A 20,780-nucleotide genomic window follows, 5' to 3' on the forward strand; every position below is an offset into this window, starting at 1 on the left:
CGTGGTCACCAGTTGCAATATGTGCTCCAAGCCTCGTTGTGAGTTTGGTCGCGGGCGCACAGTGCACATGCGCACGGGGCCATTACATAGCAAATCATGGAGATAGATCCACCACAAGACTGCCATGATGGGCTGTAATACATAGTCAGGAGGAGATAAGGTGGCGTCACACTGAGGCTATGTGAAGGTGCTAAAGGTGTAACTAAACCCAAAACGAATAGTGTAATATCTAATTCTTTAACGCCACAAGCCAAGACATAATTTGTGATGCGTCATATTAAAATATATTAAAATTAAAAACATTAAAGTTTGTGGTGCTTCATTAGCAACTGATAACATTAGATGCCAAATTAACCTACAAACTAAACAATAAGATAATCACTATATATTGTGACACCATTACATTGTGTATCATTGGCGTAGTCAATAAATCACAGATAGACAAATAGAACAACAAAGATTCACAATATTGTTAATTGTTATTTATATGACAATCCGTACAGCCATGTTACCTCGGCCAGTTATAGAGTGTACAGACCATGTGCAGGACTCCAGAAATGCTCCAATGTGAGGGTCTCCTTTATACCGGCGGGGGTCAGAGATCCCGGAGTCCTGATCTGTTTAGATTCACACTGAGCCAGACCTTTCTTAAAATTCCCGTTCCGAATGTCGCTTGGAATACAATCAATGCCTTGCACCCGCAGTAAGGATGGATTATCCTGGATCTTTAGTATCACGCTGCTGTAACACACTGACTATTAAAAGATTATATTATCTTATCTTATACAAGTATATATTATACCAATATTATACAGTATATAATCGTCCTTCATCTATCTTAATTTTCAGGATTTGCCACTTTTTCTGGTCTTATCCGCCATAATCTTACACTGCAGGTCCAGGGGAGGGGTCGTCTATATCAACCAATCAGATTAGTACTTTAATTTTCTAAGGGGCCTTGGACAGCTGACACCCCATTGGTTGCTATTATATTTTCTTCAAATCCACCCCATTCTGAATATTTTTTCAGCTTCTCAGTACATTGTACAGAATAATTAATGGTGACATCATGAAGAAAAATTTGTCCCACAAAAATTAAGACCTCATATGGCTCTGAGAGCGGAGAAATAAAAAAGTTATGGGGTTTAGAAGGAGGAGACTCAAAAACGAAAATCAAAAAATGCCATTGGCGGGAAAGGGTTAATATACATTTTATAGATTTTGAGGCGCAGTCCGACTTATACTATGAAAAGTCTGGGAATTTGTTTTTGTTTCTTTATTTTTGTGATCTTGGGGAAAGGGTTTGGTTATATATATATATATATAGTATATTATATGTATATAGATCCAAATGTCATAATGTCACGTGACCACTGAGGCCCAATCACAGACAGGAGCACAAACCCCCTGGAGAGGTGATATCTCTGTTCTGTTTGATCTCCTCCTCTGGGCCGTCACTTATTATATTCCGGGGTCTGAGAAGACGAAACTGTAAATATTGTAATAACCAAAATCACGTAGTTTCGGTTATATTTCGATTACTCGTCCCACTCTACATCAATGTCATGCGCTTTACCTGATATCACTGGAAGAGAAGACCCGGCACATCGGCCCAAAGAGGTGAGGGGATTTATGGATCAGAGAGTTTTGTTTTGGGCCTCCAACTATTTTGCTCAAGAAGTTAAACAAAGCCCAAAATATAAAAAGTTTTGTGAGCGGTAAATCCCAAAAAGTTACAAAATTTTTACAAAATCAAAAATTTACAAAATTAATAAATAAAGTTTTCTCTTTTGTCAGTCTTGTAGCTGGTGTATAATCTGTAGGTGTATTCAGTATATCCGAGGCCTTGTGTGTTTGTATGATGGCCCCATCAGTGACAGTAGGGGGCACATGACCCCATAGATGTGTCCTCCATACATAGTCACCCCCTCACTACATCTACATACAATACATTGGGTTTCTTTGCTCTCACTATACAAGTCTTTGGTGAGGTCATCTGGTGGAAACAAGACGCCATTATCTTTATTATAACTAAATTCTATGTGATTGTCTCTATTCCCTCCCTTATCTACATAGGAAGTGTCCAGTGTATGCGTGTGAGGCGGCGAATGTGAATATGGGCATATTGTAATACTCCAGTATAGAGATGGTAATGGCGGAGCCAGAAATAATGGGATTGACAAGGCTGCGGCTACTAAGATTGTGCCAGACAGGTGTGAGGTCTCTGCAGAGTCTATTGTGATCATGGAGAATTGTATCAGGGCCATGAAATAATAAGACAGGACACAGCCGCCCCTACCCCTATCCCCAATACCTCAGACCCCTCCCCAATATCTGACCAGTGTCTGGAGAGAGCAAGGGGGAGTTTATGTAAGGAAACGATTTAGAAGGGAAGTTACAATACAATAGAGGAAAATCTGATGGAAACTTCTCTAGTCTGATGTATTGGGGGGAACTTTTACCTACTGAATAGACTTGTGTTATGTAAATGATATTCACACTGCCAAATACAATGACTGGAGGGGAGAAACTCACAGGACCCCCCCCCCCAACTCCAACCTTCTTCATTGTATACATGCAGATAGATATGATATATACATTGCTGGTTATGGAATAAAAAAATCAAAATTTATTATTTTATTTTTAATTAATTTCCTTGCTATTATTTGCCGTTCTCTATTTATCTCCCATATCCATAGATCTGTATATATATATATATATATATATATATATATATATATATATATATATATATATATATATATTGTGTTGTGTTGTTAGTCTACAAACATGAGACTCCATCTCCTTACTCTCTGAGCGGTGAAGATGTGGAGGTGTTGGGGGGTCTGTGATTGTCTCCCCTCCAGTCATTGTATTAGGGGATGGAAATATCATTTACATAACACAAGTCTATTCCACAGGTAAAAGTGACCCCCAAACCATCAGACCAGAACCCCCCCCCCCCCTTAGATATAATATAACAAGGTGTCCGTACAATAGTAGGAATTTATCTATTACTCACCAGGAGACATTTCATGGACACTTTTCTAGTCTGATGTCTTGGGGGTAACTTTTACCTATTGAATAGACTTGTGTTATGTAAATGATATTTAATCAGTGGTGGGGGAGACAATCACAGACCCCCCAGCCCTGACACAGATATAAAGCAGGGTCTTCCCTTCCCCCTCAGTCACACTCCTGGTCAGCTCTAGAGGACATTGTCTCCTTCCATCCTTCTCAGCAGAGATCTATCTACCCATCACCTGTACGGTAAGTGATCCCGCCGCCCCCTCCTATCACACTCTACACAATATATCTGCAAGGGGAAACTTACATGGAATTTATGGGGTTTTATACTTCAGTTTATAACTTTTAGGGATTTCTTAGATATTATCAGATATTAGTCTTACACTAACCTTGGTGATAGTTTATTATATTTGGGAATCCTCTGGTGTGACATCATTTTTATAGGAGAACCCATCTGAAAATACTTCTATTGATAATTGTAATGTTGATGATGTAATATTGTAGTTATGAAGCTGAGATGTCGGGGCTGTTGGCTACATGACAGTATTGGCTCTGTTATTACATCAGTTGGTAGTCCGCCATGTTAGAAGGTCTCTCTTGGCTCTAGCTACTAGATAAGATGTGATGGCCGGGGATCTTCTCTGTTTGCTCAGAATGTTTTAGGTTTTTCCACCACAGCATATATTACTATACAGGTGAAGCTCCACTGCCCTCCCATCAATAGTATACAGTATATTTTACACCACATGACTAATAAAAGGCAATATCCTCTTTTTTCCTCCTTCAGATACAATGGACGCCTACTTCTTTGTCCCAGTGGAGATGAGGGAGGAGCTGAAGGCCGGCGTGGAATACATAAAAACTTTGGCCAACAAAGGGAACAAATTAAACACAATGAGAATTGAAGTTTTTGGAGCAATACTGGCCGAGATATTGTGCCAAAAGTTTCAAGGTCACTGGTATCCAGAGAATCCCATCAAAGGTCAAGCCTACAGGTAACTCAGCAGTTCTATCTGGATATAAATGGATGTGATGTGTCGGCTTCTCCAACTATTCCCCCATACTGATTTATCATTCAGCTCACACATTGGTCTGATGACATGTGTAAAATAAATCCCATCTTGTACCATCGGCATCTCCTCTATAATGGCTGACTTTTACCTTTCAGATGTATCAGGATCAATAGGCATGATCGGGAGGAGAGTATCCTGGAAGCCTGCAGCTACAGTGGGCTGAAGTACCAGGATTTGACCCTCCCAAAGGAATTGACCCTGTGGATTGACCCTTATGAGGTCTCCTGTCGGTGAGTAGTCCCTCTACTTTATAATACTCAGTAAGGATAGTAGTTAATGATTTCCAATACTGATATCTTATTGATCTATCTTTTGACAGGTTGGGGGAGGAGGGGATTCCTTACACTGTGGCCACCTTTGATCCAAGAACGGCCCGTGTTCCGGATAAATCAAGACCCTCAGACCCTCAGGAGAACAAGTTCCCTGGATCTACTCCAGAAGATGGCAGCTGCAAAAGAGGCGATTCAAGATCATCACCCATAAGCTCTGGTAGTGACAGTGGGATAGAAACTCAAAGTGAGGGAACCTCTACCCCTGTGATGTTCCAGATTGTGGGTGAGGATCAAATATGGGCGAAACCCATAATAAGAGAGGTGAGAAATCTATAACTTTCCTAATCTAGAACAGCTGTCTGACATTATGGGTAAGGGAGGAGGATTCACTGACACTTGGGGTACAGAAGGATGACATACTGACACTTGGGGTACAGGAGAAGGACATACTGACACTTGGGGTACAGGAGGATGACATACTGACACTTGGGGTACACTGATACTTATTTTTCATGACGTTCTGTCTTCTTCTCTTTCAGGACACCGGAGCTGTGTACCGGACCTCGTCTCCTTTATGGTTTCCATCATGGAGAACTCCCCATCTCTGTCCCAGTCCTGACCAGAATCGCCTCTACTGGATGTAGGGTGTGGGGTGCTGGTCCCAGGGAGGGGGAGGGGCTGTATATATTATATAAAGATGGAATTTATTTATTTTTATAAATGTAACACGTTGTTGTTTTGTAATAAAGATCTAGGAATGAATCTGTGGTTGTGAGATTCTATATAATGTATAGACCTGTACTGGGGGCCACACCAGCTCATATACATACTCACATATGGAACGTCACCCACCGGGGGTGTCTACTATTATTCTACTATTTGGGTAACAAAAAACACTGTGGGCGAGTCCAAGAAGGATCTGTGTGTGAGAGCCCATCATTGTTCTGGGTATAAGGGGTTCTGGAGAGCGGATTGTTCTTCATGAATATAATAAGACATCTCCTGAAGATAAGTCCTAACCCATCTCTCATAGCAAAAAATTATATGTGACCTTGTCTTATTTTGGGGAATCTCGGCCTATTCCAGAAGGTAGAAGGTGACAGGTAGCAGAGTAAGATATATTATCCTAGAAGGGACAATCCCACAGTATGGCGGTCATCTCTCTAGATTGGATGCTCTGTCTATGTACACAGTAGATTCTATTGAATTGCCAACAGAATTTCTCTCCACTTCCTGTCTTTTGGTTTTTGTCTTTTACTTCCCGCCTTCTACAAGCCCTAACTATCATTATTTATAGAGCTGGATGAGGCTTCATTTTCCCAGGACAAATTGTCCTTCATATTGGGACCATTTAACCCTTTCCTACTGGTGACATTTTTTAGTTTCCATTTTCCCTCCCCACCTTCCAAACCTCATTACATTGTTATTCTCTGTTCTCAGAGCCATATGAGGGCTTAGTGTTTGCAGGATAAATTGTTCTTTATAATAGTGTCATTTATTATTCTGTACAATGTGCTGGAAGATGGAAAACATTCAGAATGGGGCGACATTGGAGAACGTGCGTTTGTGCGACTTTCTTATAGGCTTTGTCTTTATGGAGTTACCAAAATAACATGTCGCCTGTATTCTATGCTTTGGTCCTATCTAACAGATACCAAATTTCTATAGCTTTATTTACATTTTAGCCCCTTTACAAAAATACAAAACTTTGAAAAAAATACAATTTTTCTTAAAGTCACTAAATCCTGATATATTTTGTATTTCCATGTACGGGGGATGGGTAGGGCGTCTGTTTTTGTAAGGCCACATGTTCTGTTTCTACCTTTTTGGGAATGTCTATTGCTTTCATCACTTTCTATTCAAATTTTTATTTGAGGCAAAAGATGGAAAAAACGACAATTCGGCGTTCTTGAACTGCAGCGTTTTTGAACACAGGGATCCTAATGTGTCACCAAGGAACCAATAACACAAAGCTACAGTATATATATATATATATATATAATGACACGGCCAAATTTGTAGTGTGAAATGTAATGTGATAACAAATGTCACAGCGACATGACAAATACAGGGGGTAAGAGCAAATAATGCCGGAAATGTTATTATGGGGGAATAAAATGCAATGAAAGAAAAGAGAAAACAAAAAAATAATTTCTTCCTTCCCTTCTTCTTTTGATGATAAATTGTCTGACACCAGCCATGATGAATATCTCCAAAACTGTCCTTGGGTGGATATAAGGTCAGGAAACCAGGCAGACCAAGTCTGTAGCTCTCTCCATGTCAGGGTGGGGGACTCAGCGGCCACATGCAAAACTTCCATGTTGAGGCCCCCACCCCAAAAATATTAGGTTGTTTCACAGTATTAATGGCTTCCGACTAATAAGTCCTTTACATTATATACCGTGATATGATGGGATCCCCTAACAATACCGGCCGCTCGTTACAGTCACGAATCAGACATCTGCTTGGTAATGAGCGACACCTGTGAGTACATCACATGACCATGGACCGTAAATCACATGACCATGGACCGTAAATCACATGACCATGGGCCGTACATCACATGACCATGGTCAGACTTTTATCCATTAGAAGTAACAGCATGAATGACAGCAAGCAGAGATCTAGAAAACCGGGAGGAATTATAATATTATACAGTATATAATCGTCCTTCATCTATCTTAATTTTCAGGATTTGCCACTTTTTCCAGTCTTAGGGTGCATTCACACTGAGTAAACGCTAGCTTATTCTGAACGTAAAACACGTTCAGAATAAGCGGCGTCTAAAGCAGCTCCATTCATTTCTATGGGAGCGGGGATACGAGCGCTCCCCATAGAAATGAATGGGCTGCTTCTTTCACTCCGTGCAGTCCCATTGAAGTGAATGGGGAGTGCCGGCGTATACGGCAAGCTCTGCTCATGCCGGAGCGTACACGCCGGCACTCCCCATTCACTTCAATGGGACTGCACGGAGTGAAAGAAGCAGCCCATTCATTTCTATGGGGAGCGCTCGTATCCCCGCTCCCATAGAAATGAATGGAGCTGCTTTAGACGCCGCTTATTCTGAACGTGTTTTACGTTCAGAATAAGCTAGCGTTTACTCAGTGTGAATGCACCCTTAGGCTGCATTCACACTACGTAACGCCAGCACTTCCCATTCACTTCAATGGGACTGCTCGCAGTGAAAGAAGCAGCCCATTCATTTCTACGGAGAGCGCTCGCATGCCGGCTCCCATAGAAATGAATGGGAAGTGTACGGCAGCCCTGCTGTAATGCCGGCGTGTACGGCTGTGATACACGCTGGCGTTACGTAGTGTGAATGCAGCCTTATCCGCCATAATCCTACGTGGCAGGTCCGGGGGAGGGGTCGTCTATACCAACCAATCAGATTAGAATTTAATTTTCTAAGGGGCCTTGGACAGCTGACCCCCCATTGTTTGCTATGGGCCTTACTGCTATTCCACCTCTATAGATAAATCATCTCCCATTATATCTGACACTCGGCTCACACTATGTTCCCCTGACGGACCAGACGACAGAGAGCGGGACCTGTAAGACAGCGGATACACACTGACAATGGCCGACCCCAGTAACTATAATGTGATTCCCTGGGTGTCGCCGATTTAAAACTGGAAGCAACGGAGAAAATTCCCTTCTTTTTCTCCAGCAATTTTTCGGTGGTTATTGTGACTGAGTCTCACGTGAAGCCGCCATATGCTTTTTCTGCACGTTAGCTTTCAGTCACAGCTCTTGAGAGGTTCGGTGGTGGCGGCGGCGGCTCGGTGATCTTCCTGACTTCAGAGCGATCCATTACACCAGTGTATACAGTGATATATACAGATGGGAAGAAGGGGAAGTATACAGATTAGGCCTCAGCCTCGCCATGTTACTAATGGGAAAGTGCCAGGGTAACAATTTGAGATGAGCGAACACTGTTGGGATCAGCCGATCCGAACAGCACCCTCCCATAGAAATGAATGGAAACACCTGTGACGCCGGCCGGCCGCCGGCAAAGTGTACGTGCCAGGTGCTTCCATTCATTTCTATGGGTGCGTACTGTTCGGAGCGGCTGATCCCAACAGTGTTCGCTCATCTCTAGTAACAATTTTTTGACCTTGTGACTTTGAGGCTCCAGATCTCACCGTCCACTGGAATGTGAGATTACAATGATTGTGTAGAAAGTCATCTTGGCTATCTCATACATAAATGTGACTTGTAACTATTTAGCATATGATTAGGTATACAGATTCTTGTAGTTTTGGAAATCACAGCAGGTCAATTATATCTACGGAAACACCAGTGGTTTCCCTATAGGTGTAATGAAAGCCCATTGGTTGTCCCTATAATATCAAACAGAACGAAGAGGCAGCAATTGGAGACCAGCAAAAAAAAAAAAAGAAAAGAAAAACAACAAAAATAATTGATAAAAAAGGAAAAATAATAAGCATTAACCCGCCTTATCCCCAGATTAAAGAGTCCAAATGTCCCTTAGTGGCCCTTGCACACAGTATTATGTCCCATAGTGGCCCCTGCACACGGTATTATCCCCCATAGTGGCCCCTGCACACAGTATTATGTCCCATAGTGGCCCCTGCACACAGTATTATCCCCCATAGTGGCCCCTGCACACAGTATTATCCCCCATAGTGGCCCCTGCACACAGTATTATGTCCCATAGTGTCCCCTGCACACAGTATTATCCAGCCATAGTGGCCCCTGCACACAGTATTATGCCCCATAGTGGCCCTGCACACAGTATTATCCAGCCATAGTGGCCCCTGCACACAGTATTATGTCCCATAGTGGCCCCTGCACACAGTATTATCCCCCATAGTGGCCCCTGCACACAGTATTATGTCCCACTGTGGACACCCATAACAATTATTATACTCTGGGGTCTTTGTAGGAGACCCAGGGGAATAAAAACATAAAAAACTGCTGTTATTTACCAGTTCCCTGCTCCTACGCTGTCGGCCTTCTTCAATGACATCGGACGTCACATGACCCGGGACGCAGGCCGGGGTCATAGGACGTCAGAGACGTCAGACAACTAGGCCGAAGCCTGGAGAGGTAAGGAACACAGTTTTTAATGTTTCTTACCTCTCTTGGGCCTCCGATCATTATACTTGCGGGTCTGCAAAGACCCCTGAGTATAATAATAGTCTTTGCGGGGCCCGTGGTGTCACTTACCGATCCCGGCTCAGCCAGGTAAGTAAATAGGGCCCGTTACCGGAAGGACTCCAGCCGGTAACGGCCTATTAAGAAAAAAATGCAGCAGTAGCGGCTGTCACCGGGCCCCCTAATGTCCCGGGCCCTGCGGTAGCCGCCTCCGCGGTAGTTACGCCACTGACTGCGCACTTGGGCACTTTTGCACTTTTTTGCCCTATTTAATTTATTTCTCTATAGCATTGATTTATTGTATATATATTTTTTCTATTAGGCTGGATTTGTATTGACCCTTCATACACACTATATGATGAATTATCTCCATTTTTACACTTTATTACATGCTCTTATTTGCGTCTTATGATTCGTGCACGTTATTATTCCCACTAGTACAATTGCTATATAGGTTTTACCCATCTTTACCCATGTCATTTCTGTCAGTGGATCTGTTATTATTATTTGCCTCATCGGTCGTTCTTTTAATAAAGTTTTAATGGTTTAGTATTAGAGCATGCACAATAGACTGCAACGGTGGCCATATTTTGTATTAGTAAAGATCTCTATAAGGAAGATGTTTGTGAGTGAGGTATACGGCCAAGGCTCATGTTATTCAGATGACTCTGCATTATGGTCTCCCTTGGGGCTTACTGCCCTCACGGGTCTGGGTTACAGTCATCTGTAATAGTTGGAGAAGGTCCACTGCCCCGGACATCGGCTCGCTCTGTGCTGAGGTCTGACGCATAACATTCTTCCGTCTCAGTCTCTAGTAAAGCAGTCATTGCCTCAGCTCATGTCGTGGAATATAATACGATGTATTGCATTTGTCTTTATGACAGATTACAATGACGAATCTATGCTGACATTTGTCTATGTGGAGGTGATAACATACACAAATAGTTCAGACCCCCCTCCCCCCTACCAGGAATTGGGCGAGGCTCATGTCAAACTCTGTGCCACCTAACCATAGCTAGCAATCCCATGTATAGCAAGTAGCTCCTGGAAAAATATATATCTTAAGATACAAATTTTATTTTTGCATTTCTATTTTTTGCCTCCCCACATTCCAAGAGCCGTCATTTTTTCATTCTGCAGTCACATGATGGCGTATTGTTGGCTTTGCAATGGCGCCATTCAATATTATGTACGTTGTACTGGCAAGCTGGAAAAAAAAAATTCAGAAAGAGGTAGAATTGGAAAAAAATGCATTTGCGCCAATTTCTATTACAGGCAGAACTATGGTAACAAGCCTGGGTGACTTCGATGGGCTCCCAGCTGTCATTGCAATTGTTCGCTGCCCTCCAATGACGTTCTGGAAAATGGTGATCATTAAAAAATGGCGGCTCTGGTGCACTTTAGAAGCTGCAGTCATGTTTAGCCATGGTAATTTCTATCTGCATATTTTACACCTGGAACCTTCCATGTATGGAGAGCACTCCGATCCCGAGCCCCCTCCATTCAGCCCTTCACGTATAGGACTATGATTTTGCATGAAGGGGTTAATCACTTTTCTACAAGTCGGGGGTGTTGTCCATAACCTTATGTAGTAGTACAATTGCATCACTGACTTGTTTGCAGTGTGCCATATTAGTCATCAGCAACCATATATACCGTCTAAGGAAGCCTCCAGGCTAGATCACGTGTGTGCACTTATAGAGAGGAATGGAAGATAGTAAAGCGTACCTGAACCTTTCATCTTCTGGCAGTAATTGTGTCTTGTTTAACACATTTGGTAATTAATATACTTGATTAGTGATATATACATTCTGTCCCCTACTATCGACACTAGTAATTCTCCCGGATATCACATTTACACACTGCACCCCCCGGGGTCTAGTCATTACTATACCAGTCCCCCATACTTTATCAATGACACCTAGGGGAAGTCCTTTAGAGATCCGTCTTCCAGATTTATGATTGAGGATATTAGAGATTAGTCCCCTAAATCTGATGAAGCGATGTGTACTCAGGTAGGGGTTAATCCTTGGGAACAGGGAAAAGTAGATGAAAATGTAGGATGACACTGAATGTAAACACCAAATGAGAAAATCACAGAGACTGCTGGTGACTCCGCGTTTCCGTTCTGTAACTTTACATTCTCGGTCTTGACTTTGCGGCTGCAGCTTCTTCCACATTTCAGGTGCTGGTGAAATATCCAGGAAGGAAGACATTTAAGAAGCAACTTGTTACAATTACAGGACCAAACTGGATTCAGTGACTTCCCGAGAACTGGCCATTGTCACTAATGTTTTTTTTTTTTTTTTAGTACTGTAGATTGTGAGCCCTTTATAGGGATCGCAATGTACATTATTTTTTTTTATTTTTTCTAAATTTCCTATCTGTATGTCTTTGTAGTATGGGAGGAAATTCACGCAAACACGTGGAGAACATACAAACTCCTTGCAGATATTCCTGGCGGTATTCAAACCCCGGACTCCAGCGCTGCAAGACTACAGTGCTGACCACTGAGCCACCGTGTTGCCCCTCATTGTCACTAATGTTTGTAAAGACAACTGTAGGGTGAGGGACTGTATATACCAGATCTGAATGAGACGCTAGTTCAGTGACTACGCCTGTCCATATCTGAGCTTCCTGTGAGTCTGCAGCTGCAGAGAGCGACTTTCATTCTGACTAATCCTTGTTTTTCAGTAATGTTATTGCTCCCGCTCACTGACACTTTTTCAGTGAAGAATTTGGAATTTGTGTAATTAATAAAATAAGCTCCGTTCAAAGAAGTCCTCATGTGGACTGCCCCGGACGGAATTGAAGCACAGATGAGAACGATGAGGCCTTACCTGTCTAGGATTTAATTTATTTGTTGATTCTAAATTTGTAGAGAAATTCACAGCTCTCCAAGGTCCAGAACCGGTCTGACGTGTTTGACGTGTGAGACTCAGTCAGGAGTAGATACAACTATATCATCTGACTATACAAATAAAAAACTATTTTGAAAAATATCATTGACGAAATTTTGAAACACAGCAGGTGCGAACGGAATCACCAAATACTCGTGTGGTGTCCTTCACTCATCACCCTTACAAATCTGAATAAGCTTATAGGCCCCCCGAAGATTGAGTTGGGAGAACCATTTAGCCCCAGAGACCTGATTCAGTACGTCTAGGATGAATGGAAGAGGATACTGTAATTGTATTCAAACCACGGTAATCTATAAAAGGTTTTAATCCTCCATCTTTCTTTTTAACAAAAAAGAGTCGAGGACCTGCTGGAGATGTGAATGGACAGATCTGGCCTTTAAGGAGGGATTCCTATACATAATCCTTCATATGCAAAGAAGAAAAAATTGTCTCAGCCCGTATTACAAAAATGATAAATGTCTCTTACTGTTAATGCAGGAGTAGTAGGTGCTTGTAGTCATCCGGATGCCATGTGGTATATCTGATCACATGTGAAACATGCAGATCGCAATATGTCGGATGCACCATACGTACACTTAAATCCAGAATTTCCGAGCATTTGAGAGACATCAACAACAGAGATATGGTTAGAAAATCAGGAGCCTCAAAACACTTTTGCGAAATACATCATGGCAATACATCTTCTTTTAAATTCAATGCCATTGAGGCTGTCAGTCAACCTCCGCCAGGTTGTACACAGAAAACACAGAGTTGTACAAAATGTTAAAAATGTATCGCCTTCGTCAGGGGGTGGAAGAAGTGAAAGATCGCAGGGGGTTTTATATCCAAACCAATCACGGCAGCCCAGGTGAGATGCAATGCTATGTTATCCAATAGAAGGTCATGTGATCATTGTCACGTAACGGGATCACGTGATCACACGCCGAGCACGAGGTTTGGACGTGGTCACCAGTTGCAGTATGTGCTCCAAGCCTCGTTGTGAGTTCGGTTGCGGGAGCACAGTGCACATGCGCACGGGGCCATTACATTACAAATCATGGAGATAGATCCACCATAAGACTGCCATGATGGGCTGTAATACATAGTCAGGAGGAGATAAGGTGGCGTCACACTGAGGCTATGTGAAGGTGCTAAAGGTGTAACTAAACCCAAAAAGAATAGTGTAATATCTGTCTAATTCTTAGCGCTACAAGCCAAGACATAATTTGTGATACGTCCAATTAAAATATATTAAAATTAAAAATATTAACATTTGTGGTGCTTCATTAGCAACTGATGACGTTAGATGCCAAATGAACCTACAAACTAAACAATAAGATAATCACCATCTATTGTGACACCATCACATTGTGTATCATTGGCGTAGTCCATAAATCACAGACAAATAGAACAACAAAGATTCACAATATTGTTAATTGTTATTTATATGACAATCCGTACAGCCATGTTACCTCGGCCAGTTATAGAGTGTACAGACCATGTGCAGGACTCCAGAAATGCTCCAATGTGAGGGTCTCATTTATACCGGCGGGGGTCAGAGATCCCGGAGTCCAGATCCGCTTAGGTTCACACTGAGCCAGTCGTTTCTTTGAATACCCGTCCCGAATGTCGCTTGCAATACAATAGTACTTTAATTTTCTAAGGGGCCTTGGATAGCTGAGACCCCATTGGTTGCTTTGGGCAACTGCCTTACTGCTATTCCACCTCTATAGATAAATCATCCCCCATTATATCTGACACTCGGCTCACACTATGTTCCCCTGACGGACCAGACGACAGAGAGCGGGACCTGTAAGACAGCGGTTACACACTGACAATGGCGGACCCCAGTAACTATAATGTGATTCCCTGGGTGTCGCCGTTTCAAAACGTTTCGAAAATTCCCTTTTTTTTCTCCATCAATTTTTCGGTGCTTTTTGCAACTCCCAGAGACGTGAAGCCGCCATACGCTTTTTCTGCACGTTAGCTTTCAGTCACAGCTCTTGAGAGGTTCGGTGGTGGCGGCGGCGGCCCGGTGATCTTCCTGACTTCAGAGCGATCCAATACACCAGTGTATACAGCGATATATACAGATGGGAAGGAGGGGAAGTATACAGATTAGGCCTCAGCCTCGCCATGTTACTAATGGGAAAGTGCCAGGTTACAGCTTTGCTACAACCTTCAGTATCCGCACGTATCTACATGTCATATTCCATATATTGTACTGGGAGATGGAAAATAATCAGAATGAGGTGGAAATAGAGAAAAATTCCATCAGTAACATCTTCTTACGGGTTTTCTTTGTGCAGCGCTCACTGTGCAGCCAACGTGACATGTTACCTATATTCTGTGGGCCGGTGCGGTTACGGCGATGCCAAATGTTTGTGGGACAGTTGTACTTTATATTTATGCCATTTTAGTGAATGTCTGACTGATTCTCAAAAAATCTTCTCAAAAAGTGATCAAAAACTAAAATTTGGACATTCTGTAATTTTTATCACTATGGCTTCCTCTGTATGGGGAAAATATTTGTAAAAGTTTGTAGTTGGAGCATTTGTTAGATGTGGGGGGGGGGTATAATGTGTTCTTATTATTTGTCATCTAGGAAAATGAGGGATATGATTTTTTATAGACATGTTATTAATATATTTTTTATAGATTTTGAGGTGCAGTCCAACTTATACTATGAGAAGTCTGGGAATTTGTTTCTGCTTCTTTATTTTTATTTGTGATCTTGGGGAAAGGGTTTGGTTATATACATATAGTATATTATATGTATATAGATCCAAATGTCATAATGTCACGTGACCACTGAGGCCCAATCACAGACAGGAGCAGAAAACACCCGGAGAGGTGATATCTCTGTTCTGTTTGATCTCCTCCTCTGAGCCGTCACTTATTATATTCTGGGGTCCGAGAAGACGAAACTGTAAATATTGTAATAACCTAAATCTCGTAGTTTCGGTTATATTTCGATTACTCGCCCCGCTCTACATCAATGTCATGCGCTTTACCTGATATCACTGGAAGAGAAGACCCGGCACATCGGCCCAAAGAGGTGAGGGGATTTATGTATCAGAGATTTGTTTTGGGCCTCCAACTATTCAGCTCCAGAGTTTGAAATATTAAAAAAGTTTTGTGAGCGGTAAACGCCAAAAAGTTAACATTTTTATGAAATCAAAAATTTACAAAATTAATAAACAGTTTGCTCTTTTGTCAGTATTGTATCTCGTGTATAATCTGTAGGTGTATTCAGTATATCAGAGGCCTTGTGTGTTTGTATGATGGCCCCATCAGTGACAGTAGGGGGCACATGACCCCATAGATGTGTCCTCCATACATAGTCACCCCCTCACTACATCTACATACAATACATTGGGTTTCTTTGCTCTCACTATACAAGTCTTTGGTGAGGTCATCTGGTGGAAACAAGACGCCATTATCTTTATTATAACTAAATTCTATGTGATTGTCTCTATTCCCTCCCTTATCTACATAGGAAGTGTCCAGTGTCTGTGTGTGAGGCGGCGAATGTGAATATGGGCATATTGTAATCCTCCAGTATAGAGATGGTAATGGCGGAGCCAGAAATAATGGGATTGACAAGGCTGCGGCTACTAAGATTGTGCCAGACAGGTGTGAGGTCTCTGCAGAGTCTATTGTGATCATGGAGAATTGTATCAGGGCCATGAAATAATAAGACAGGACACAGCCGCCCCTACCCCTATCCCCAATACCTCAGACCCCTCCCCAATATCTGACCAGTGTCTGGAGAGAGCAAGGGGGAGATTTTATGTAAGGAAACGATTTAGAAGGGAAGTTACAATACAATAGAGGAAAATCTGATGGAAACTCACAGGACCCCCCCCCCCCCCCCCCCCCAATATCACACACGCAATATATTGATTGTATACATGCAGATAGATATGATATATACATTGCTGGTTATGGAATTAAAAAAAATCTAAAATTATTATTTTATTTTTAATTAATTTTCTTGCTATTATTTGCCGTTCTCTATTTATCTCCCATATCCATAGATCTGTATATATATATATATATATATATATATATACTATCTGGTACCCGCGACTTCGTCTGCGGTGATTGTAGCAGTGGGTATATACAGGCGCGGGTAAGGTTTTCGTACTGTGTATAAGGTGTGGGATATGAAATGTAAGTTTGTATCTTGTTTTTGCTGTAATTCAGAGAATATGTGAGACTTTTGTGTTGAAGTTACTTTGTATTTGAGCTGCTATATATACGGTGTTGTGAGAAACTTTACATAGTGACTTTGGGACAGAAGTATTTGAAGTTAACCCTTTCCCGCCGATGGCATTTTTTGATTTTCGTTTTTGACTCCCCTCCCTCTAAACCCCATAACTTTTTTATTTCTCCGCTCCCAGAGCCATATGAGGTCTTACTTTTTCCTGGGACAAATTTTTCTTCATGATGCCGCCATTATTTATTCTATATAATATACTGGGAAGCAGGGAAAAAATTCAGAATGGGGTGGATTTGAAGAAAAAATGCATTTCTGCGACTTTCTTACGGGCTTTGGTTTTACGGCGTTCACTGTGCAACCAAAATGACATGTCCACTGTATTCTGTGTTTCGTTGTGATTCTGGGGATACCAAATGTATATGGTTTTATTTACATTTGGACCCCTTAAAAAAAATCCAAAACTGTGTTTTTGAAAACTCGTCATATTCCGACAGCCGTAACTTTTTTATACGTGCGTGTACGGGGATGTATAGGGCGTCTTTTTTTGCGGGACCAGGTGTACTTTGTAGTTCTACCATTTTCGGGAAATGTTATTGCTTTGATCACTTTTTATTCAAATTTTTAGCAGAATCAAAACAGTGAAAAAATGGCGGTTTGGCACTTTTGACCATTTTTCCCGCTACAGTGTTTACCGAACAGGAAAAATATTTGTATAGCTTTGTAGAGCGGGCGATTTAGGACGCGCGGATACCTAACATGTATGTGTTTCATAGTATTTAACTACTTTTATATGTGTTCTAGGGAAAGGGGGGTGATTTGAATTTTTTATCCTTTTTATTTATTTTTTTATATTTTTTTTACTTTTTTTAAACTTTTTTTTTTGCATTTATTAGACCGCCTAGGGGTATTGACATGGGTGGGCAGTGTCGCGGATTGTGAGAGTGGTGGGGGTCGGCAAACATGGCTGCTCCGGAGCGTTAAAGAGAACCTCCTGGAGTATCGGTAAGGTGAGGGGCAAAGTGGTAAAGTATATGTATATGAGATTGTGTGGGGTTAGGGGCGAGGCTACAGAGGGCAATATGAATTTTGTGGCTTTCTATGGTCCAAAGTGTGTGAGATTGCAGAGATGATGGTGTGAGTTTGGGTTTTGTGGGGGTCCTGGCACAAACGTATGTGCGCTATTGTGACGAAAAGTAGCCTATTGCGCAATCGGGTGTAATGACTATGTTTGTGGAAAATTTCAGCCAAATCGGTGGAGCGGTTTTTCCGTGATTGAGGAACAAACATCCGAACATCCAAACTCACAAACCCACAAACTTTCACATTTATAATATTAATAGGATTTTATTTTTAATTAATTTTCTTTCTATTATTTGCCGTTCTCTATTTATCTCCCATATCCATAGATCTGTATATATATATATATATATATATATATATATATATATATATATATATATGTTGTGTTAGTTTACAAACATGAGACTCCATCTCCTTACTCTCTGAGCGGTGAAGATGTGGAGGTGTTGGGGGGTCTGTGATTGTCTCCCCACCAGTCATTGTATTAGGGGATGGAAATATCATTTACATAACACAAGTCTATTCCACAGGTAAAAGTGACCCCCAAACCATCAGACCAGAAACCCCCCCTTAGATATAATATAACAAGGTGTCCGTACAATAGTAGGAATTTATCTATTACTCACCAGGAGACATTTCATGGACACTTTTCCAGTCTGATGTCTTGGGGGTAACTTTTACCTATTGAATAGACTTGTGTTATGTAAATGATATTTAATCAGTGGTGGGGGAGACAATCACAGACCCCCCAGCCCTGACACAGATATAAAGCAGGGTCTTCCCTTCCCCCTCAGTCACACTCCTGGTCAGCTCTAGAGGACATTGTCTCCTTCCATCCTTCTCAGCAGAGATCTATCTACCCATCACCTGTACGGTAAGTGATCCCGCCGCCCCCTCCTATCACACTCTACACAATATATCTGCAAGGGGAAACTTACATGGAATTTATGGGGGGTTTTATACTTCAGTTTATAACTTTTAGGGATTTCTTAGATATTATCAGATATTAGTCTTACACTAACCTTGGTGATAGTTTATTATATTTGGGAATCCTCTGGTGTGACATCATTTTTATAGGAGAACCCATCTGAAAATACTTCAATTGATATTTGTAATGTTGATGATGTAATATTGTAGTTATGAAGCTGAGATGTCGGGGCTGTTGGCTACATGACAGTATTGGCTCTGTTATTACATCAGTTGGTAGTCCGCCATGTTAGAAGGTCTCTCTTGGCTCTAGCTACTAGATAAAAGGCAATATCCTCTTTTTTCCTCCTTCAGATACAATGGACGCCTACTTCTTTGTCCCAGTGGAGATGAGGGAGGAGCTGAAGGCCGGCGTGGAATACATAAAAACTTTGGCCAACAAAGGGAACAAATTAAACACAATGAGAATTGAAGTTTTTGGAGCAATACTGGCCCAGATATTGTGCCAAAAGTTTCAAGGTCACTGGTATCCAGACAAGCCCATCAAAGGTCAAGCCTACAGGTAACTCCCCAGTTCTATCTGGATATAAATGGATGTGATGTGTCGGCTTCTCCAACTATTCCCTCATACTGATTTATCATTCAGCTCACACATTGGTCTGATGACGTGTGTAAAATAAATCCCATCTTGTACCATCGGCATCTCCTCTATAATGGCTGACTTTTACCTTTCAGATGTATCAGGATCAACAGGCATGATCGGGAGGAAAGTATCCTGGAAGCCTGCAGCTACAGTGGGCTGAAGTACCAGGATTTGACCCTCCCAAAGGAATTGACCCTGTGGATTGACCCTTATGAGGTCTCCTGTCGGTGAGTAGTCCCTCTACTTTATAATACTCAGTAAGGATAGTAGTTAATGATTTCCAATACTGATATCTTACTGATCTATCTTTGGACAGGTTGGGGGAGGAGGGGATTCCTTATACTGTGGCCACCTTTGATCCAAGAACGGCCCGTGTTCCGGATCACTCAAGACCCTCAGACCCTCAGGAGAACAAGTTCCCTGGATCTACTTCAGAAGACGGCAGCTGCAAAAGAGCCGATTCAAGATCATCACCCATAAGCTCTGGTAGTGACAGTGGGATAGAAACTCAAAGTGAGGGAACCTCTACCCCTGTGATGTTCCAGATTGTGGGTGAGGATCAAATATGGGCGAAACCCATAATAAGAGAGGTGAGAAATCTATAACTTTGCTACTCTAGAACAGCTGTCTGACATTATGGGTAAGGGAGGAGGACACACTGACACTTGGGGTACAGGAGGATGACATACTGACACTTGGGGTACAGGAGGATGACATACTGACACTTGGGGTACAGGAGGAGGACACACTGACACTTGGGGTACAGGAGGATGACTCACTGACACTTGGGGTACAGGAGGATGACATACTGACACTTGGGGTACAGGAGGATGACATACTGACACTTGGGGTACAGGAGGATGACATACTGACACTTGGGGTACAGGAGGATGACATACTGACACTTGGGGTACAGGAAGATGACATACTGATACTTGGGGTACACTGATACTTATTTTTCATGACGTTCTGTCTTTTTCTCTTTCAGGACACCGGAGCTGTGTACCGGACCTCGTCTCCTTTATGGTTTCCATCATGGAGAACTCCCCATCTCTGTCCCAGTCCTGACCAGAATCGCCTCTACTGGATGTAGGGTGTGGGGTGCTGGTCCCAGGGAGGGGGAGGGGCTGTATATATTATATAAAGATGGAATTTATTTATTTTTATAAATGTAACACATTGTTGTTTTGTAATAAAGATCTAGGAATGAATCTGTGGTTGTGTGATTCTATATAATGTATAGACCTGTACTGGGGGCCACACCAGCTCATATACATACTCACATATGGAACGTCACCCACCGGGGGTGTCTACTATTGTTCTACTATTTGGGGAACAGAAACCACTGTGGGCGAGTCCAAGAAGGATCTGTGTGTGAGAGCCCATAATTGTTCTGGGTATAAGGGGTTCTGGAGAGCGGATTGTTCTTCATGAATATAATAAGACATCTCCTGAAGATAAGTCCTAACCCATCTCTCATAGCAAAAAATTATATGTGACCTTGTCTTATTTTTG

At 42.0% G+C, this 20,780-nt stretch overlaps 2 protein-coding genes across 2 annotated transcripts; both read left to right on the forward strand.

The window, feature by feature from the left end:
• The first annotated feature begins 3,849 nt into the window (after positions 1-3,849).
• Positions 3,850-4,991, forward strand: LOC142210129 (protein BTG4-like). Its single transcript, XM_075279155.1, has 4 exons — positions 3,850-4,022; positions 4,196-4,330; positions 4,420-4,616; positions 4,912-4,991. The coding sequence occupies exons 1-4, from the start codon at positions 3,850-3,852 to the stop codon at positions 4,989-4,991; spliced, it is 585 nt and encodes a 194-aa protein (XP_075135256.1).
• Positions 4,992-19,011: 14,020 nt separating this feature from the next.
• On the forward strand, positions 19,012-20,333 carry LOC142210130 (protein BTG4-like). Its single transcript, XM_075279157.1, has 4 exons — positions 19,012-19,184; positions 19,358-19,492; positions 19,582-19,778; positions 20,254-20,333. Exons 1-4 carry the CDS (start codon positions 19,012-19,014, stop codon positions 20,331-20,333), a joined length of 585 nt encoding a protein of 194 aa, XP_075135258.1.
• Positions 20,334-20,780: the final 447 nt, after the last annotated feature.

Source organism: Leptodactylus fuscus, chromosome 6 (assembly GCF_031893055.1).
Source record: "Leptodactylus fuscus isolate aLepFus1 chromosome 6, aLepFus1.hap2, whole genome shotgun sequence".
Taxonomy (NCBI): Eukaryota; Metazoa; Chordata; class Amphibia; order Anura; family Leptodactylidae; genus Leptodactylus; species Leptodactylus fuscus.

What these genes read in the sequence shown, in the direction of transcription:
- LOC142210129 (XM_075279155.1), top strand. Translation starts at nt 3,850, where the DNA reads ATGAGGGAGGAGCTGAAGGCCGGCGTGGAATACATAAAAACTTTGGCC. An exon ending in ATCAAAGGTCAAGCCTACAG is followed by an intron (nt 4,023 to 4,195) that starts GTAACTCAGCAG and finishes TTTACCTTTCAG; the next exon opens with ATGTATCAGGATCAATAGGC. An exon ending in CAGTGGGATAGAAACTCAAA is followed by an intron (nt 4,617 to 4,911) that starts GTGAGGGAACCT and finishes CTTCTCTTTCAG; the next exon opens with GACACCGGAGCTGTGTACCG.
- LOC142210130 (XM_075279157.1), top strand. Translation starts at nt 19,012, where the DNA reads ATGAGGGAGGAGCTGAAGGCCGGCGTGGAATACATAAAAACTTTGGCC. An exon ending in ATCAAAGGTCAAGCCTACAG is followed by an intron (nt 19,185 to 19,357) that starts GTAACTCCCCAG and finishes TTTACCTTTCAG; the next exon opens with ATGTATCAGGATCAACAGGC. An exon ending in CCTTATGAGGTCTCCTGTCG is followed by an intron (nt 19,493 to 19,581) that starts GTGAGTAGTCCC and finishes ATCTTTGGACAG; the next exon opens with GTTGGGGGAGGAGGGGATTC.